General features: G+C 37.5%; 1 protein-coding gene across 1 annotated transcript in view; it reads left to right on the top strand.

The window, feature by feature from the left end:
- SIM1 (SIM bHLH transcription factor 1) overlaps window positions 1–19,230 on the top strand; it is a 45,290-nt gene that overhangs the window by 22,980 nt on the left and 3,080 nt on the right. The window contains exons 9-10 of the mRNA XM_054280244.1: window positions 10,956–11,121; window positions 18,526–18,931. Coding sequence (XP_054136219.1) covers window positions 10,956–11,121; window positions 18,526–18,931 — 572 coding nt within the window. The remainder of the gene's footprint in view (window positions 1–10,955; window positions 11,122–18,525; window positions 18,932–19,230) is intronic.

Raw genomic sequence — 19,230 nt, 5'->3', positions numbered from 1 at the left:
CACAGTGTGACACTCTTGAGTCACTCTATGTGGGCTACAGCAGTGGCCACCACAAGCACAGCAAATCTCATACAGTGCTGTGTGCTGCACTCTGCACTAACAAAATCAAGGGTTGAGTTCCTTCAGCTGCAGATTGGCTGTAGCGTTGGTTGGAGGATGGTTGTAGGTTGGCAGTGGAGTTGATCTGCGTGAATGTTGCTGTGGACAGTATTATGGGAACAATAAGAGTGTCTCTGCTTAGTCAGAGACAGTCCTAAGCATCCCAAAACCTTTGATGAATATGCATGTGGAGCAGTGACAACAGAATGGCTAAAGCCAACTAAGGCCCTGACTGCTCAGTCAAACTATGACCAAGAGGACAAGGTACTAGGCAGATTAAGATTTCTAAAGAGGACCATAGGTAGATATTATTGTGTTTTATTAAATTATTTTAATTTATTTTTGAGAAATTTTATATCTTCCTATTAAGTATTTGACTACCCATAAACACTCAACCCACTGGAGACTTAGATAAGCTGGATTTTTACATGGGCATGCATTTCTTGAACTGCACATGTTAATGTAGAGTTTTTGTTATAATTGTCAAAAAGCAATAATTGCCACTAAAAAAGTCTTCTGAATTTCCTAGAAAATGTGGGGTAACAGCAGTAGAGCAAGAGATGATGGTTTAACTTGTTCTGTGGTCCAGAGAGTCCAGGGAGTCAAACAGGTTATCCAATACAAATTTAAATGTTTAATGGACCCACTTAACAAATATAACCACGTATTATGAAGACTTTGAGGAGATAGGCTCAGTGATTATTAGGAAATTATCAAATAAAATGGAGACTTATGCATTACATTATAACCTCATTATATTTTCTTGTTATTTGCCTCCTGTTTAATCAGCATAAAAGTCTGCATTGTATGTCTATCAAAGCTGGATGACCAAGCTGAGTCCAATAAGAGCAGAGACTTAGACCCAAGTGGCAAATAATGTGTGTGGGATCTGGCTCCAGTAGAGGTTTGGCTGTGGATAGGAAGGACTTTAAAAATGGTCTGACTCTGGTCCAAAAAATGAAATGAGAAAACAGGTTTAATTTGAAAAAAAAAAACAAAAAGAAAAACAAAAAAAACATTCTCCCCAAAAGCCAAAATTCCAATGCAAATCCTTGCCTGTCTTCCTCCCCTTACCTATCTTAAAATTTTAGCAAAAGAAGGGTGAAAAGTAGTTTCCAGTTGAAAAGTAGTTATTAAGTATTATAGCACACTTTTTTTCTTGATGGCAAGTGACAGCCGTCAGAGGCAAAGTGCCCTCCCTTGGCCAAACCTGAGGAACTCGTGACTAGTGAAGCAGAAAGATTTTTGTTGTAGAAAAATACTGGTTCTCCTGAGGAAGGTGAGAGTCTTACAACAAGAAAGGACTAATCTGATGGAAGAGGAAGGGATCTATTGTAAATGGGACACCCTACCAGATGGAGTTCATGAATCCTTTTGCACTCAACACGCCTCTTCACTATGGGGTGTAGCTGATCAGAAAAAGCAGTGTGGAATGATGGGGAAGTTCATTATGCTGCATGCAGATAGAAAATTTCCCAAAGAGGAATAAATAGAGTGAACAGTAAATAATTTTTCAAGCTCATTTTTTTTTCCCTAAGATAATTTATTCCCAGATCACAGAAGCTTATCCAGAATGTCATCACAGAAAAGCTAGCTAATTTTTTAAGTGTTCACCTTAGGATCTTAGGAAGGTTGTCACAACAAAAGCTTTAATTATGGGGAAAACAGAGGAGATTAGAAAACCTGAAACATCACAAAGTTTTAGAATAAATTATTAAAAGTAATGACAGCAAATTTTCAGGACCTCTCTTCACAGTTTCAGAGGAACTGGGGTATGAAACTGCTTAACTAGTGTGGTATAGAGTGTAACATAAGAACAGTGACACAGAATCAGACACATGTTGATAGTGACCATGGGAAATACTTTGGAAAGAGATTAAAAATAGGACAAACATGCAGTCCATGTATCCATGTTTCCCTAGCACTTTCTCCCAGTCTCCAAGAAATTCAAATGTCTTCCAAGAAACATATGAGATCTTTGAATGTATTCATTGTCAATGTTTTGTGGGGTTTTTCCCCCCATAAATTCACTGGTTTGCTTTTTGACACCATATTGGTTTTTGCCAAGGTTAAGTAAATGGGGTAATAAAAGCCTCCTTTTTCTTCATTCATTTCATAGCCCATAATTCTTACCTTGGAAAAAGAAGTGAAAAACTGCTTCCTACTCGTATCTTCCTTCTCTTTGCCACTCACAATTTACTGATCTTATTTTGTTCTCCTGGTCACCTCTTTTTTAACCTGAGGAGAGTCCTTAATTTTTTCTCATAAAAAGGCTGTTCCAAGCTCATCATCATACTTTCTTTCCCATTCTGTGCTTTTTCAAGTTTCCAGATAAGATGGTCAGAGCATACAATGTTTGAAATGTCAGTGCATGAGGGGTTTATGTATGGTATAATTATGCCATGATGTGCATTTTCTTACACACAGGACAGCCTCTGTTATATCAGTGACCTCTCTGCAATGTGATGCCTTTTTTTTAATGAAGCTCCCACACAGTTTATGTGGTGAATCATATAGATCAGAGGATTATTCAACAAAATTACTAGTTTTAGAAAGAAAAATGTGAGAGTGGAGTTTTCTAACTATAGTTAAGCCCTATAGTTAGAGCTTAATGTTATATATGCCCCTAATAACTCATAGTCTGTAGCTACATAATTGTATTTTGTGGCTGCTAAACACCCAGATATAGGACTTGTATCCACTTCTGTGCCAGCTTTTCAGTTAGTGTTACAAAACATAGAGCAGCTAATCTTCAAAAAACATTTTATGTGGTCTCCCTTGCCATGAGGGGACAGGACTGGTATGAAGCACTTAGCTCTAAAAAAGTCCTTGGATTGAAAATGACAACATCCAACAACCTTCATGAAAATCAAGAGGAGTTCCTACTGGTCCTTCTTATTACATCCCTTAATGGGATGTAGAAATTATTAGCATTTGAAAACTGTTAATATATAATCTCTGCCAAAAAATCATCAGCATCCTCTGAAATCCCTCCTCACAAGCATATCATACATCTAATGTGCTATTTCAAATAATTTCTGCTTAGTTAGGTGCACAATAACAATGGTATTACATGTATTCAGTCAAATATTTTCATTCATAGAATACATATCAAATTTATTTTAGCAGTTTAAATATGAAAGTTTTATGTCTATTTAGTCAAGCATTACTATAGTGAGGACTTCAGTAGATTAGAAATAAATTAATCCAATTAAAGAACACGTCTGTGAAATGTGATATGTCATAGGCATGAATGAGCTGTTTGCACAGCAACTGTAAAGAAATCATTAATGATTAACTATCTAGAAGAGGTTTAATCAAGGATAAATGGTATAAGGCATTGTTAAAAACATTTACATTGCATACATGGAGATTCTGAAATAATAAAAGAATGTTTTGCTCCAATAGTGACATGGGTACTCTTGGGAAATGTATTTCCTGTTATCTGTGGTGAAGAGCAGCTAGGGGCTGAAGCTGAGAGTTAGCTTAGTAATGTTAGCTATTGTGCATTGATAGAAGGAGGTTGTTCTTCCAACAAAAAGATTAAATTTAACAGGTGAGACAGAAAAAGATATATTATCAAATATGTGTTAGTTACAATAGCATATTGTTATCCTCATCTTCAGAGCTAATATTCAGCAAAGTTAAGGTAGGGATTCTCAGAAGCAATCAGTGCTGGGCTAAATGTGACTCTATCAAAACAAGAAGTTCCCTTGGCAGCCTTGATGGTAAACTCAGGGAAGTGCCAAGTGCTGAAGTCCCAGGATATGTAATTCATCCAGTGCAGCACCAGTAGCCCGTGAGAGGGTTGAGAATTGATCCAGATCATATGGCTGTTGGATCAGTGTCTGGTGGGTGTCATTGGTATTCAAGGTATATTTTTTTAGCACATAAGAATATTAAGAATTCTGAGATATGAAAATCTAGTCTGTATAAGAGCAGTCTGTTGCAATGTTGCAGTGTTGCAGTGTTGTCATCAGTCTGGCCTTATGTAAAATGGGAATAATTCTACAGAGATATGAGAAAACTGAGATTCATGTGGCACTAAAGATGTGCTGCCTAATTGCACTTGCTGATGCACTGGGGTGACACTGATTTAATAGACTAGTAAATAAAGGCAAATACAGGTCTCCTTTTTGGAGCCAAAGATGGTGAGGCATGTAGTTTAGAATGACAAACTCTACATTCAGACTGCTGAAAAACCTGCCCATCATGATTGTCTAGAGGCCAGGATGTTTTATATAACTTCAACTGGCAGTTAAATGAGTGCATTATGAGATGAGAAACCAATCATTGAGTATACATAAAATTTCTCTCCCAGTAGTTGTCTAGAGAAAATCCTCAGACATTTGTGTTAAGTGACCTATACAGTAAAATTTGTGCTTCAGTTTTTCTGAATGTATAAAATAATTTAATTAGACTTCCTGGGTTGGATTGCTTTTTCTTTAAAAGCAAATATGGAAATATGATATTGTGTAAGTGAATCTCATGGCTGGACAAGTTGTAAACTTTGACTCAACAAGATGTAAACAGCCACTGTTGTTTGTGCTATTTATGGAGATAAATGGGTGCCTGGAACTTCGTGAAGGGATCTGATATACAGAACTCACACTTCTCTGAGTAGACATTAGGTGTACTAATAATAAGCAACCACTTGAAAGATTTCTGGAGAGTTTTTCCAATTACTTTGGTGAGCAGTAGGTCTGGCCTATATGGGACTATTCACTCAAGAAGTTTTAGGAAGGAGATTTGCTAACATTATCCCTATTACTGATGGAACAACTGAGGGGGGGAATAACTTTGAGGTTTCACAACTGAAAGTCAGCTTAATTTCATGACAAGCAGTGAGCTTCAGTAGCTTTTTCCTTACTTTGTCCTGAAATTTGGCTTCCTGTACAACCTCAGTGAAACCTTATTCTGACAGGATAAATCCCTGAAGGGATTGCATATGCTCCTCCTCACAAATCGCGTGAGCAGACCGAGGCCTTTGTAAACATTTCTGAGACACATTGTACATGAACTGAGGACACAGCAGATGAGGAAATTGTCTGTTTTGTTGTACCATCTGCTGATTTAGGAAGCCATGAAGATGACAAACAACCAGAATCTGTTCTCTTTTCACTCATCTGCTGAATAGTGAGTGCTCTGTTAGCATTGCATGAGCTGGAGTGTGGAAATGTTAAAAGTCGCAGGCAATGTGTAAAAGTAGAAAAGTGATATATTGCAGTATTGTGGTCAGACATTCACGAGAAAGTGTCTGATTTTTACCACCTTCATGTCTGATTTTAGCCAAACTGCAGTAACTCAGAAAAATAGACTGAACATTAATGACGTTAGCACCTCTAGTTAATCTCACAGTTTTTATTGCAAGACTGGCAGAACATCTGACAAATACAATTTTTCTGATTTTTAACTAAAAGAAATGAAGAGTGTGTATGACCCTATCCTTAGATTTTTCAAGTAAAACTAGAGGAAATTAAGAACATTTATCCTGTATTCAATAGAAAGAATAGTGCAACCAATTGTAATTAAACCTTTTTCATTGTCATGAACAGTATTTTCTGCTTTGCTTCAGTCAGGTGAATGATTGTATCAATGATGTAAGAGTCTGCTGGACTAAGATCACATAATGCATTTACTCTCAACTTGTACTTCATGAGTCATTTAATATGTGTAAGGAATCATGTGGATGTAGGTTATCCAGTGTTTGTCAGGTCTTGATGCTCCCATCACACCTTTTCATCCAATGCTGTAACTCCATATATGAGTTATATGAAATTTATACTGAATTTCCTTGAAGGTATCTAAATTCAGTGTCTTTTGAAGGAATTAAATGCACAGTAAATGTCTGACTCTTTGTTGGTTATCTGTGTATTCTCAGTTACTGTATGTGTACCTTTCTGGCATGTAGTGTTATTAATGTAAAAGATGCTTTTCCTCACAGTTTTGCAGAATTTTCCTTGAACTGAGCATTTTCTCTTATTTTCTGAAGATTTTCTTCTTATTTTGAAGGTTATGCTGCTTATAGCTCTGGATACATAAGATCTGTATTCTTCAGTCTGATTGCCCTTCTGAAGTACTTTTGGATGAATCTGGTTATTTATTATTTACTAATGAGTGTCATGCTTTCACTTCTTCTGGATACATCCTATTTATCTGCTCTTTCTGTTGGAGAAGCATTTTTCAGGGCTTAAGTTCTCTTCTGTTCCATAGCCAACACTGTCTTTAAGTAGGGAGTAATAATATCTTGAAAACTATTTGTGCCTTTAGCTGTCTAATGCTAGTGTCTAATCTCATTTCCATGGTGAGCTATAGTAGTTCCAAACATCTTCATATTAACTGAAGAAACACAATTACAATGAAAGCCCAGCTTGTCTGTAGTTTTAGTTTGTTGTGAGCCACTCTGGACCTCTGTCTCCCCAACATTATTTCTGTCATGCTGACTCACCCTTTCCTCATATTTTTTCCTTCAAAAAGCCCACATTAAAAAAACCCTCCCATTTTCTCTTCATTTTGATGGTGAGCTCTAACCACACGCTTAGTCACTGTATTTGTGCAAACTCTCCTGTTTGCTAAGAATTCAAGTTTTGTGGTCCTCTGATACTCCCTTACTGACTTTTTTTTTTTGTGTGTCTGTTTGCTAGTGATTCATTATCTTTTACTCAGACTTTGGTTAGCTAGACTATTGCTACCTTTTTCATATAGTACATTTTGGCCATAGTAGTAGGGAAAAAGTTCTAAAGCTGAATTTTGAGATTTCACATAAGCGTTGGAGATTCACTTGGCATTCAAGTCATGTACAAACAGATTGGCTTCCTCTTCCAAACATTCTGCTCTTTCATCCCTTGTCCTTCACCATCTTTGCAGTTTGCTGTAGCTAGATGTCTTTAGTGAAGAATGTTTTGTACTCAGCTTTCAGATGCTTCATTGCAGAGAAATGCAGTTGGTGCAGTCTTTGATCCTCAGTTTTTCATGGTGTACATGTAGTATACCTATAAATACTTTCAAAATCAGGTTCAAGCTTTATAAAGAGCACTGAAAGTGCCAGAGACATGGCATAGAGTGGAAATGCTTCTGGGAGTTAGATCTGAGAAGACAATGGCAAACAGCATATTGCAGCAAGGAAATTTTATGCTTTGCCTTCTGAATTTGCTTACAGTGAAGCCTGGCAATCCAGTCTGTAGGTGCCTGATTCATTGACCATACCAGCCAGATTCTCATATGGGGAGGAACGACAAGATAGAGGAAAAATAATACAATTTTTGAACCACGTGCTACCAAAAGCATAAGCATTCATGTCCTCTGAAGAGTCAAAGAGGACCTAGAATTTCCATCCAACTGTGGAAAGAATGGCTGTTTCCCATCATGAAAAGGTGGAGGTCTTCAATGTGTTTCCCTTTGCAAAGAAGCATCACTTTGGTCTTGTCTGGATTCAGTTTGATCCATCTGTTCTTCATTTAAGAGCTAATTTCCTGTAGTTATTCTGATGTTTTATAGTGATGATAGTTGCATCAGAAAATGAGATAAATAGTAGATTGTCAGCAACATACTGTTAGCAATTGAACACATGCCATATCACTCTCTCTCAGCAGTCTCATGTAGATAGATGTAGATTGTATGGATCCCTGTGGGATCCTGAAGGTGAGGACCTTGGAGGAAGAGGCTTGTATCCACCACCTTTTTTTTAATTATGCATAGAACACAAGATGCTGTACTAGTGTGTGGCTGTGACTGTGTAATAGAGGATTCAGGAGTCTGAGAATAAGAATGTGGAGATTATAGTTCCATGTTGGCGAAAGCTTTATAAATTCTTCTAGGAAGCTGTTGGAATTTCCATCTGTAGTTTGTATATCACTAGGAGCCCTGCTTTCCCTAGTCTTTTGTCTCACAATGCATATGTATATACTCAAAAATGTTTTCATTTCTTAGTGGAACATCTTTTGCATCTGATATTGAGGCCATTGGACCCTTCCTCCACGTTTTCTTTCTTTTTTAACTTCTGGTACTTATCTTGTGCAGCTGCTGATAGTGTTCTGGTATCTCTCTTGGTTGCTCTGAAGGGTAGCTCCTCTAGGACAGGGTTGAGATGGTATTGAATCATCACTCAGTGACGAAAAAAGTCCAGTATTTCATCTGCAAAAAGAGCACAGGAGTCTTCTTTTTCTAAGGGAAAACTTTGCATCTGGCAGCAAGAACTTCAGGTAGTTTTTTATTATAATTTTTTGGATGAAGTTACTGTTTAAGCAACTGGCTGCAAATACAAGCTTGTCTTGTTTATTCTAAGGTGTGGTGTTCTGGGAGGGTGACCCCTCACCATAACAATACAAAGGATGTAGAAAAGTAACACAGAATGGCATGCAAGGTTTTGGTAAGTCTGGTTTGACTGTTTTGTTGGGTTTTTTTTTCTGGCTCCCACAACCTAGAAACATTGTAGAGAGTAGTCTCTGTATTCTTGAGTGGTTGGCCCTTACACATATAACAGCAGACAAGCAGTGTTGGAATCACAGTGTGGTCTGAATAGCAGGGTAGCATTTCTCCCAGGGTTTTAAAACTTTTTCAGTGACACAAGAGAGCAGCAGATGTTTAGAGGGTGGAAAAAACAGAGATAGGGAGCTAATGGCAGGAGCACAGAGCTGTGGGTTCTTCAGCAAAACCAAAGGTAAAAGGGTTGGTAGGCTGAAAACCAAAATACAACCCCCTAAGGCTCTGAAAATGTGCCTACCTAGTTTTGATTATTTTTAGTTTCTGGTGGTAATATTTTCTGCATCTGACACTGAGAACACAAGACCCTTCCTCTTCTTATAATTAGTCAGGGGGAGTGTGTATATCAGGATGAGACTAATATTTTTTTTCAGGGCTATTGATAGAATCTCATGCATTGTAGCAGTTATTAAGACTGTTTGACATCTCTTGTGTTTCATATAACATGGAGATAATTTCCTAGGAATCAGTCATGGAGACAGATGATTTGCATGTCAAGTCAAGGTGTCTGGATGACAATTTTGAGGGTAACCATGGGAAAAATTAATGCTTTCAAAATATGTAGATGAACCATACCTTCCAAAGAGGGCAAAGCAAATCCCCACACTCAGACACTTTCACTGCAGACAGGATATTTGAAATACATGTGTTCTTGCAGAGACCTATCTCTATTAAAGCCAAAATTTGAAGAAATTACCTCGAGAACTACCTCACTAGAACTACCCCAAGAACTTACCTAAAGAACTAATTTTGCATTACAAAGCACTATTTATGCTTGACAAATCTCTGTCTGCTGTGGACTGGAAACAGCACAGTCAGTGCAGTTCTAATGTTAGGGATTTACTTTCATGTGTTCTATATACACAGACATATATACATTGTCTGCATGGTCAAAAAACCTAAACCTCTTCTTTTATCAGAAGAAAAAAAAAATTGTAGAACTGTGATGAATTAATCTGTTGGTTATGCAGGTTTATCAGTGGTTGCTCAATGGTTCATCTTATTTCACTTTTTTCAGTGACTTAGCAAGTTTATTCTTCTACTCCTGACTTTCATAAGAAATCATTTCAGTCTACTAAGCTGTAATATGCTTAGACTGTGATGCAGTTTCTTTCTAAAAAAGTTAGACTCTTATGGCTTGCACATCAATATTTGTGTGATTATAGACCAAGATATTGTTGCTAAAGCTGGGTAAACAATTTATTTTAACTATAAGTCATTTATATTTATATTTAATCTTTAGGTTTGGGTGGGGTATGGGATAATGTGTGAATGAATATGTTGCTTCCTTGACTGCTTAAGAGAAGCATTTTTCCTCCCTTATCCCTTATTTCTCTGCTGATAATACAAAGGAAAAAAAAAATGAACCCTTCCTCTTTTCCTCCAGGTAGGTAGGTCAGGAAGAAGCTCTTGCTTTGCTCTCTTTTAATAAATCATTGTCAGAATCGGTTCCGTATGACTACATGAAAGCTGGAGAGCTCATTTGTTACTCCCCCGGGTATCAGCAGACATGCAGATGTGTGCAGAGGAGTGCAGTCCAATGCATATGCCCTCATTATGCTTAGTAAGACATTGTGAACAATGCCAGTTTTCCTTACTTTTATGTATTCATTAGTTTGAAGAAACTAATGCCAAACTTCCAAAACTGTCATTATATATAGCTCCCCATAGAAAATCTCTATTATTTTGTGGGTGAGGGACAGGCTATTTAAATCACAAGATTTATATTTATTTAGCTGTTTTCCCTGACTGGTAAACTGGTACAAGAAACTAAAAATGGATGAATAAACACTCATAAGACCCATAGAAGAAAAAAAAACCCAACAAAATTTACGCAATTGCCTGAAACTTCTTAAGCAATGAAAAATACAACCTTAGAGATCAAATGTTTCCCATTAAAAATTATTTTGTTCAATTTATTTAGTCATCTGTCTAAGCTGTTATGTGCACCCCACATACACACATGTGAACACACACAAACACACATAATACACACATGGAAAGTTTGTAGTCATATGGTTAAAAGAGTTGTGAGGAAAATGTATCCTATTTACTGCTTAGCTATGTGACCAATGTAGAACTGTAACACAAATCTCAGAAATATCCATCCCATCGCTTTTTATTACTGAAGAAAGCAGATCAGGGTGATAACAGCTGGATGCAAAAAGCAATCATATTTTCAGTGAAAAAATACTGCTATTGCTTAGTAAGCTATACTCCATAAATGTATTAGGGGGATATACTGGCATGCCCTGGATGGTTTTTACTCTTTTTTCTTAAAAATATCTTCCGTTTTCACCCCCCACTAAGAATAAAGGAATGTTTCCCATAAAGACATGAAGTGAGTTTGTTTTTCACTTTTGCCTTTCATATAGGGACACAGAATATAAAGGACTACAGCTCTCCCTGGATCAGGTCACTGCTACCAAGCCAGCATTCTCATATGCAAATTCAGCTCCGACCATTACGGATAATAGAAAGGGAAGCAAATCTCGCCTCTCGAGCACAAAGTCAAAATCCAGGACATCACCGTACCCACAGGTAGCTGTCTTTGGAAAACTAAATCAAATATCTTTGAATATCTTGATTTTGGCTGCTACTTTACCCAAATAACTAGAATGGGCCAAAGAACATGTTACTTGAAGGGAATAAAGGACAGCAGGTTATATGAGCTTGAGACAGGAATATGTTTCTTTAAACTGCTTCTAAAAAGCTGGAAACATTTATGTTTCAGCATGCATAATAAATCATTATCAACAACAATAGCAGCACAGGGCTATGAGTTAACGAGAAGCCGACAGAAGGAGAAGTGAAAATGTTGGTTTTGAAATCCTTGGTTTGAGAAGACTGTGAGTTTTGCCATTTGAGAAATCTCGCTTTTTCTTACTTGGTCTTTACTAATTCCAAGAAATCTAGAAAGCTGCCAGATATTCGATAGCAGTTAATACTGAAATTGTAGTCAAGAGGAATGAGTTTTGATGAGGGAATGCAGTCAACTAACTCGGTGAATTGGAACAAGAAAATGTGTACTTTTCTGTGTGTAAACCTTTGAAAGGAAGAAAGCAGTAGGAGGTGGTCATTGGCATCAGTAGATTTTAATTTCCCAGATTTCATTTTCAAGTCTAAGTTGTAAGGAACATGTCCCAGCTTGGAGAATGGACCAGAATCAATTGGGTCTTTGAATTGAAATTTACCCAATACGTTTATGCAACTGATTTCTGCAGGCAATGTCATAGTACTTCTATCCTTACACAATCAAACTTTTAGCTCAAAAAACATGTTTGTTTAAATAACTGTGATCTTTACTAATGACACAAGTCCTACTGCTCTTATGCCTCTACATAACAGGATATAAATGGACATATAAACAAACTGGATATAAATGTATGAATTCAAGATGTAAGACTGAAGAGCTATGTATTTTTAAAGAGCCCAATATTTAGTAGAATATTTAAAGAATCTCAATATTTCACTGATAATGACCTTAATAACTACAGTTTCTTTGCAGGTGCAATGTTTTCTGAATGGACCTCTAAGAGAGGCCCAATGTGATCCCGAATATGTACATCACTTCCTTGTTTTCTTTCTTTTTCCTCTCAAAAGTACCAAGCATAAGAATTTCAGTTAAATGACATCTGCTTTTGGCACAGGAAGTATTAACTGAGCACCTAGATAATATGAATTCCTAATTTTAAGAATCTAACATTTGTCAGAGGTTATTATAGCTCACTTGTTCATGCTTGTCTCTGTGAGTTTTTAAAAAAAGCCTTTTTCCTGAATGCACTACATCATTGTAACAATTGTAATCAGTTTAAAAGAACTGCGGAAGATACATACAAATAATTCTAAATTCAATTTTTATGACTGTCTTTGATATATTGTAATTACAGCTCATCTTTCCTTATGCAGTCCCTTCCAAAGTATTCGTTTGCTAGCAGGACAATCCGAGCTGAAGGCTTGTTATCCTTCCACATCTATCTGATTTCTAAAAGTATGACCTCCTTATTCTTTCTGTCACCAGAGAAAAATACTGAATGAGCAATGCAACATTGTGGTTTATCAGGGATTGCTGTATGCTTTTGGTTTATCAGGGATTATTGTATGAAAGTCCAGGGTGCTTAGTCTCCACTTTCATTTTGCATCCTCATTACCAGCTGCCTGATATTAAAGTCACATATTTCATCATTCAAAAAGAAGCAGCCATGTTAGTTGCCAGTATCTTGAAAAATGGTCATGCCATTCATTGCAGCCCATCACCACAAGTAATGCTGGCAGCTTGGCTTTGCCCCTCTGTCATCCTTCTCCACCACTGAATAAACTGTTGAAAGACTAAGAGAGGCTGCTGTGAAGAACATGCAGCAGGTGGTACAGCCTGTGTCCCTCAGTCTCCTGCCCATGTAATTTGCCAGACAGTAGAGGAGAATTAGAGTGTGACTTAAAAGTCACAGCTGAAGAGCGAGGTCACGGGTTTTGGCTTACACAGGAGCCTGAGTTGTAGTGAGGAAAGGAAGCAGAAAGTTTATTAGTAAAATAATGGCAGTAGGGAAAATACTTCTTAAGGTCAAGGACACCTATGAGATTTTAAAAGTACATAATTTCTTTCCCATTTTCCCCTTTTCTCTTGTTTTCTTATAATTTACTTTGCTTCTCTCTTGAAGAGAAAAAGAAATCATATGCTTTATTGGATGCTGACTGAGAATCCTTCACCTTGCCAGCTTGTGTCCCTAAGATAGGTACATGAGATGTGAAGAGTATGAAAATTTTACTAATCAATCTCAGCTGAATCTTTACTACTAGGGCAAAAAGTGCGTGTTTCAGTCATCTAAGACAGTGTTGATGTTTTTCCTTCAATTCTTATGCAAAAGTAAATATAGCATAATGTGCATCTTGCAGACTCTTGAGTGAAACTGAATTCATTGAACTGGAGGCATTGGTCATCGTCTGATTAACACAGTGTGCTGTTTGTACACTGGGCTAGTGGGTTCTGTGAAACCAGCCTCAGGCAGGGGAAGGGGAGCAACCTCCTCAGCAGAGAGGAGAGCAACCCAAAATTCATGGCCCAGCTGCAGAATTTTCTCAGAGTCTGAAGAGTGCTTTTCTAGTCCTGTCCCACCAGAGGCATGCAGAGCTGAAAGAGATGGTGGGGAAAAAACCAAAAAGGCAGATGAAGATTTGATAGATATTTGCAGAAAAAGGAAATAATGAGTTGGTGAAAAGATGCCTGCAGTCTTTCCCCACAACATCATCATCATCATTATCATCATTGTGAAGGCCTCCCAAAATCTAGCCCTGTACCTTTGTACTCCCAAAAACTAGCCCAGGACCTCATTAATTCCATACACAGGCAATAGCAGCAAGCTATTTAATTATGCATTTTAATTATGATCATCTGAACTGCTTTGGAGTTAAATGTCCCATTAATGATGGTTGTATAAAAAAATGTTTAACTTGCTTGTTGTCTGCCCCTGCAGTGGAAATGTTTCATGGTGAGATCTGGATAAATGTTTATTCCTTCATATCTCATCTTAGTTCTTGGATAAAGATTTTATATATACATATATATATATAAAATGAAAACACACATACAAGTAAGGATGTACCCAAGAGCTGTTGGATGGAGGTATAGGTATATATTAATGGGTAGGTACATAGGTGTATATATTAATGCATCAGCTCTCAGAGATATATTAATTTTATATCTCCCTTAGATGGATAATTTGGATTAATTCTGCAATTCATCACTATTTGGACATATCACCGAATGGAGTAAAGATAACAGAATCAGGAAGAATTCTAGCCAGTCTGGCTTTTGTTTTTTTTCAATTTCTTCCTGTAGCCTAAAGCTTTGGCAACTTTTAGTGTGTTCAAAAGCAAAGCAAACCCCTCTTTTTATAGTAAACATAACTCCTGGTCTGGTGAAGAGTCACCAGCAGTGGGGGTTATTTTAATGGACATGCTGTATTACTTTAATCTAAGCCTTTCACCATCTGTTGTGCCTATAATAGTGAATGCGAAAAGAGCATATTTTTCATTTCAGGATTACATTAGTAAAATGTAAGATAAAAGTGATTTAAATCATGCATATGTTCTTAGTACAATGCAGCCTGCATCTGTGATGTTCTTTTTCCTCGTGGTTCAGACACAAATCAAGAGAAAAGCTGTTAATGCTGATGTAGTGAAAGTTTTTCATGGAAAAGAGGGCTCTGCGAGGGTTTCACCATATATTTAATGTTTATAATGATAAAAGCCTGAGTAGGCTGCCAGAAAATTATATATCTATAATGTGTGCTGTTTGAACATCTGGGGTGGCATGTAGAGCAGGCTGATGTTGCTCTGTATGACAGGACAAGTCCTCAGGCCAGTGAGACACCTGTAGGAATAGAAGGGCAGGCAAAAGAAAATCACACGAGAAATATTAAATTGTCTACTGGCCTAATACACTTCCCTTCCCTGGACTCTCATAAAGTAAGTTTCCTTAGACATGGAATTTATATCTTCCTATTTCCTTATCTCTTTAACCCTCCTGAAGTTTTTCCTCAAATGAAAATGCATCAATGATGGCCCACAGACCTTTTCTTTGTCGGTGCTAATCCTGCTGGTGCACTCTCACTTTGATTGTATGCTGGATTACCACTCTGGAAGACATTTCTAATTTTCAGAGGTGACAATTCAGGTTCCAGGGACCAGCTGGAGCACCATTTAACTTATATTTTGTTATTTTTTATGCCAGATGACAATTCAGAAATCACCTGAAGGGAATTCAGATGTTGCCAGTTTGAAGTTCTTTATCATTATCTACTGATTAAATTTTGTCAAAAACTCAAAAGTAATAAATTAATTTTGCCTTCTGACTCCTGATAGTAGTCAGAGAGCAGAAATTAGCAGACAATAAAGTGTTTCTGCTGAGACATGACTGAGATTGAAAAAAAACCCAACTGATTTTAATTTACCATAATTTTCATTAAATCGTATTTAATTTTTATGGGTCTTTCATCACTTGACATATGGGAGCCTAATTCTGACTTGAGAGATAGTGTTTCCACTCCCATTTCAGTAAAGCAATATCTTTGATCACCCTTTCATTTCTCCCCCATCAACATGTCACACATGCCCATATTTGAAGTCTCCACCTGTCAACATCAGATTCCCAGAAGAGGCAGTGGCTGCACTGCAGCAGTGGAGGCAGCCTGAGGATGCCAAATAGAGATGTGACTGGCTTTAAAGGAAATTAGACATATTTTTGCCCTCTGTCTGCTTATGTTGCACCTTAGGAGTAAATACTCATATCAAACCTTGGCAGAAAATGTGGACCACAAGCAATTGACTGTGTTAATTTAATTCTGTCCATGGCCTAACACCTGCCACGGGTCAGATCTCAAATAATCTTCGTTCGCATCAAGGAGGAAGAAGATGAGTCAAGTGTCGTTGGTCTTGATACATGGTTGTATGACATCACACAGTGCATTTCTGAGATACTAGATATAAAACATATGAGATCATTTCCCTTTCTCTAGGAGAAGTGCACAAAGGCCTTTTGTGATTAGGTTCAAGATAAAAGCAGAAATTGCACAACTTTTCAGTTAAAGGAAGATATTCCCTTCAAGAGAAGCTATGTTGGACACTGAAGTGTCCTTAGAAAAAGAGAACTAATAGAAGAATATCTAGTAGAGATAGGGCAGGAAATTAGGAGTTTTCAGTTTGAAAGATTTTCTGGCATTTATTATCATCATAAATAGTCCAAAAAGAAATTTCATTATAATATTATTGGAAATTAATTTTCCTTGTCCTTGTCATGAAAGAAATACATACTAGGAGTTTTATTTTTAATAAGAAAACAAATGAACTCTTGACTTTTCTATATTTGCTTTTAGGCTTATGCTGTATAATATTTCTGCTTAACTTTTAAAATTAAAAAAATCTGGTTTATACAAGTCAAATTCAAACAGAGCATTAAAAACAGTTCTGAAATTAAAAACAGATTAAAATGTATTTTCTTCTTTTTTGATTTTTTCTTCCTAAATAAAATTTAGTAACTATTAATCTTGTTAATAATTTCAAATTTTTTAAATTGGAAACTTAATTTTATCACATTTTTTTGTAAACAAGCTTACAGTAATTTTTGTTTTGTAAAAAAGCTTACAATACATTTTTGTAAAAAAGCTTACAATAATTCAGCTGTTATTTGAGAAGGTGTCTTTGTGATTAAGCAGTTTGTAAATGTTAGGTCTGAAAGGGTAATAGAAAAGACAGATGCTCCATTTGATGAAAATAACACTGTGGTGACGGAACAAAGTTCCTAGTTAGTGTATGTTGAGTTGCTGGCATTTAAAAGAGCTCTTTTGTGGCTCTGTAACTATCTAACCTTCATGAAAATTCATGGGTTTTTTTGCCTTTCACCTCTAAACCTTTGTGATGAGTATGGTGGCACTAACTTTCTGACCTCCTCCATGTCTACTGGTAGGCTTGTTGCCTATGGATACTCTTCTGACAACTAATAACAAAATATAATTGACTTCTTCAAAGCCATGACCCTTTCTTTGTTTCCTTTAAAAAATCTATCATGTTCACAACCTAAACAGTATTCACAAATATAAACTGGAATACTGAAGCAATGCCCAATTAAATGCCAAAAAACTCCACTGATGTTGCACACATGGTTTAGGTTTCTCTAAGTCAAACATCTGGTAAGTACTTTCGATTGGTAAGTGCATAAAACCTTGATCCTGGCTGATAATGAGGAGTTTCATAGCAACTTAATCTAATGAAAAGGAAGGTAACCTTATGTTAGGCCTATTAAAAGAAAAGGCAGAGTGGGCATATGGAAGGTGAGTGATGGAATGGGAGAATTCCAAGGTTTCATGTTGTAATACATTGATTTGTGACATGAGTGTGCAGCGCTGAAGAGGTGAGCATGTACAGCTTTGGTCTCATCCCAGCCCATAATCATGGGTGAAATTGATTTAAAAATGTTCCGTGAAGTTTGACAGTTCCAATAAATAAAAAGATTTAAAAATGAGATAGCTAAATCCTAGGGGGTTTAATAAACATTCTTTTCCTTTCCCAAAAGGTATCTAAAAGTTGGAAGCATATGAATATGAATATCTAGAAATCTGTGACATTTAACTTAACCCTTACTTCTCTCTAAGCAAATTCTTATGTTCCTGTCCTGACTAATTTTCAAACAATCTACTAGATGCTTTTCTGTGTTGGGAGGGCCCTGCTTTAGTGAGGGTGAACAATGCTCATTCTGTCTGCTTTGGTCAGCACTCACCATTACTGGCAAATAGTTTCTGGATTTCCCTTGTTCCCATACTGCAACAGAGCTGGGATTTTTATCTTCCTACCTATCTGCCATCACTTTAGAGCTTTCAAAATTGTTGGTGGTGCCAACTTTTCCTTCCTAATAAGAGGAAATAAGTTCAAAGATGCAACTCCAAGTAAGAAAAAAATATCAACAAACAAAATATGAGAAAAAGAGAGTGAACCCTTAGAAAAAATCCTTCAAATACATTCGGTTTCAATTTGACATGTGAGAATGCTCCAGGAGCAGTGTTATTTCAGTTCCTTTTGGAAGTGTTTTGCTGAAGTGAGTTGGAGCACCTTGGCTGAGCATAAGCACAGCTTTCAAAGCAACAAGAAAAACCTGGACATACTAAAAATATATTGAATTGCAACATTGATGTTTCTGAGCCTAATATTACACATCATAAAGGAGATGGCTGTTAAGGGCCGACATGGGATGTTTTAGATTTTCATGAGGTCTGTCCTGTCATCTGCGAGCTCATTACAGAGTGTTGTACAGGAAACGACCAGGAGCCCAATCAGAAGGTGCAGACACGCTCACAAAAAACACACTGTCACATACACACCCTGCCTCCCCAGTGCAGGTACGTGCAGATTTCACCCAGGTGTGGTAATTCCCATGCTGCTTCTCCTGTTTTGCAGTATTCCGGGTTTCACACGGAGAGATCCGAGTCTGACCACGAGAGCCAGTGGGGTGGGAGCCCCCTGACCGACACGGCCTCCCCACAGCTCCTGGAGCCTGCGGACAGAGCGAGCTCCCAGCACCACGACGTCTCCTGTGCCTACAGACAGTACTCAGACCGCAGCGCGCTCTGCTATGGTTTTGCCCTGGACCACTCCAGGCTGGCTGATGACAGGCATTTCCACAGCCAGGCCTGTGAGGGAGGCAGATGCGAAGCTGGCCGGTATTTCCTTGGCACGCCGCAGCCGGGAAGGGAGAGCTGGTGGGGCTCTCGCTCAGCCTTGCCTCTGACTAAGTCGTCCCCCGAGAGCAGAGAAGCGTATGAGAACAGTATGCCCCATATCACGTCAGTGCACAGGATTCATGGTAAGACATAACAAGGATTTGCAGAAGCGACATCATCTCGGCTAAAGCAGTACGACAGAGACACAGCTGTTTATGTGAAAGATGGAAAATAAGATGCTTTTGGTGTATGTGCTTGGCTCAGCGATCACATCTGCAGAGATGATACTTAAAATTCAAGCTGAGCAGAATTTTATAGTCTGGTTTATATGAAGAAAAATATAGTTTTGTTGTATTTTCATTGTGAAATTAGGTGGAAAAATGCGACTGAGGAGATTTTAAGTGTGATCTTAAAAGTATAAACAAAATTATCCACTTGATAG

Source organism: Melozone crissalis, unplaced genomic scaffold (assembly GCF_028551555.1).
Source record: "Melozone crissalis strain CALT ecotype California unplaced genomic scaffold, PUWL_Pcris_2 ptg000027l_1, whole genome shotgun sequence".
Classification (NCBI taxonomy): domain Eukaryota; kingdom Metazoa; phylum Chordata; class Aves; order Passeriformes; family Passerellidae; genus Melozone; species Melozone crissalis.
Note: the sequence above shows the minus strand (reverse complement) of the source record. Positions and strands in the feature narration are given on the sequence as shown.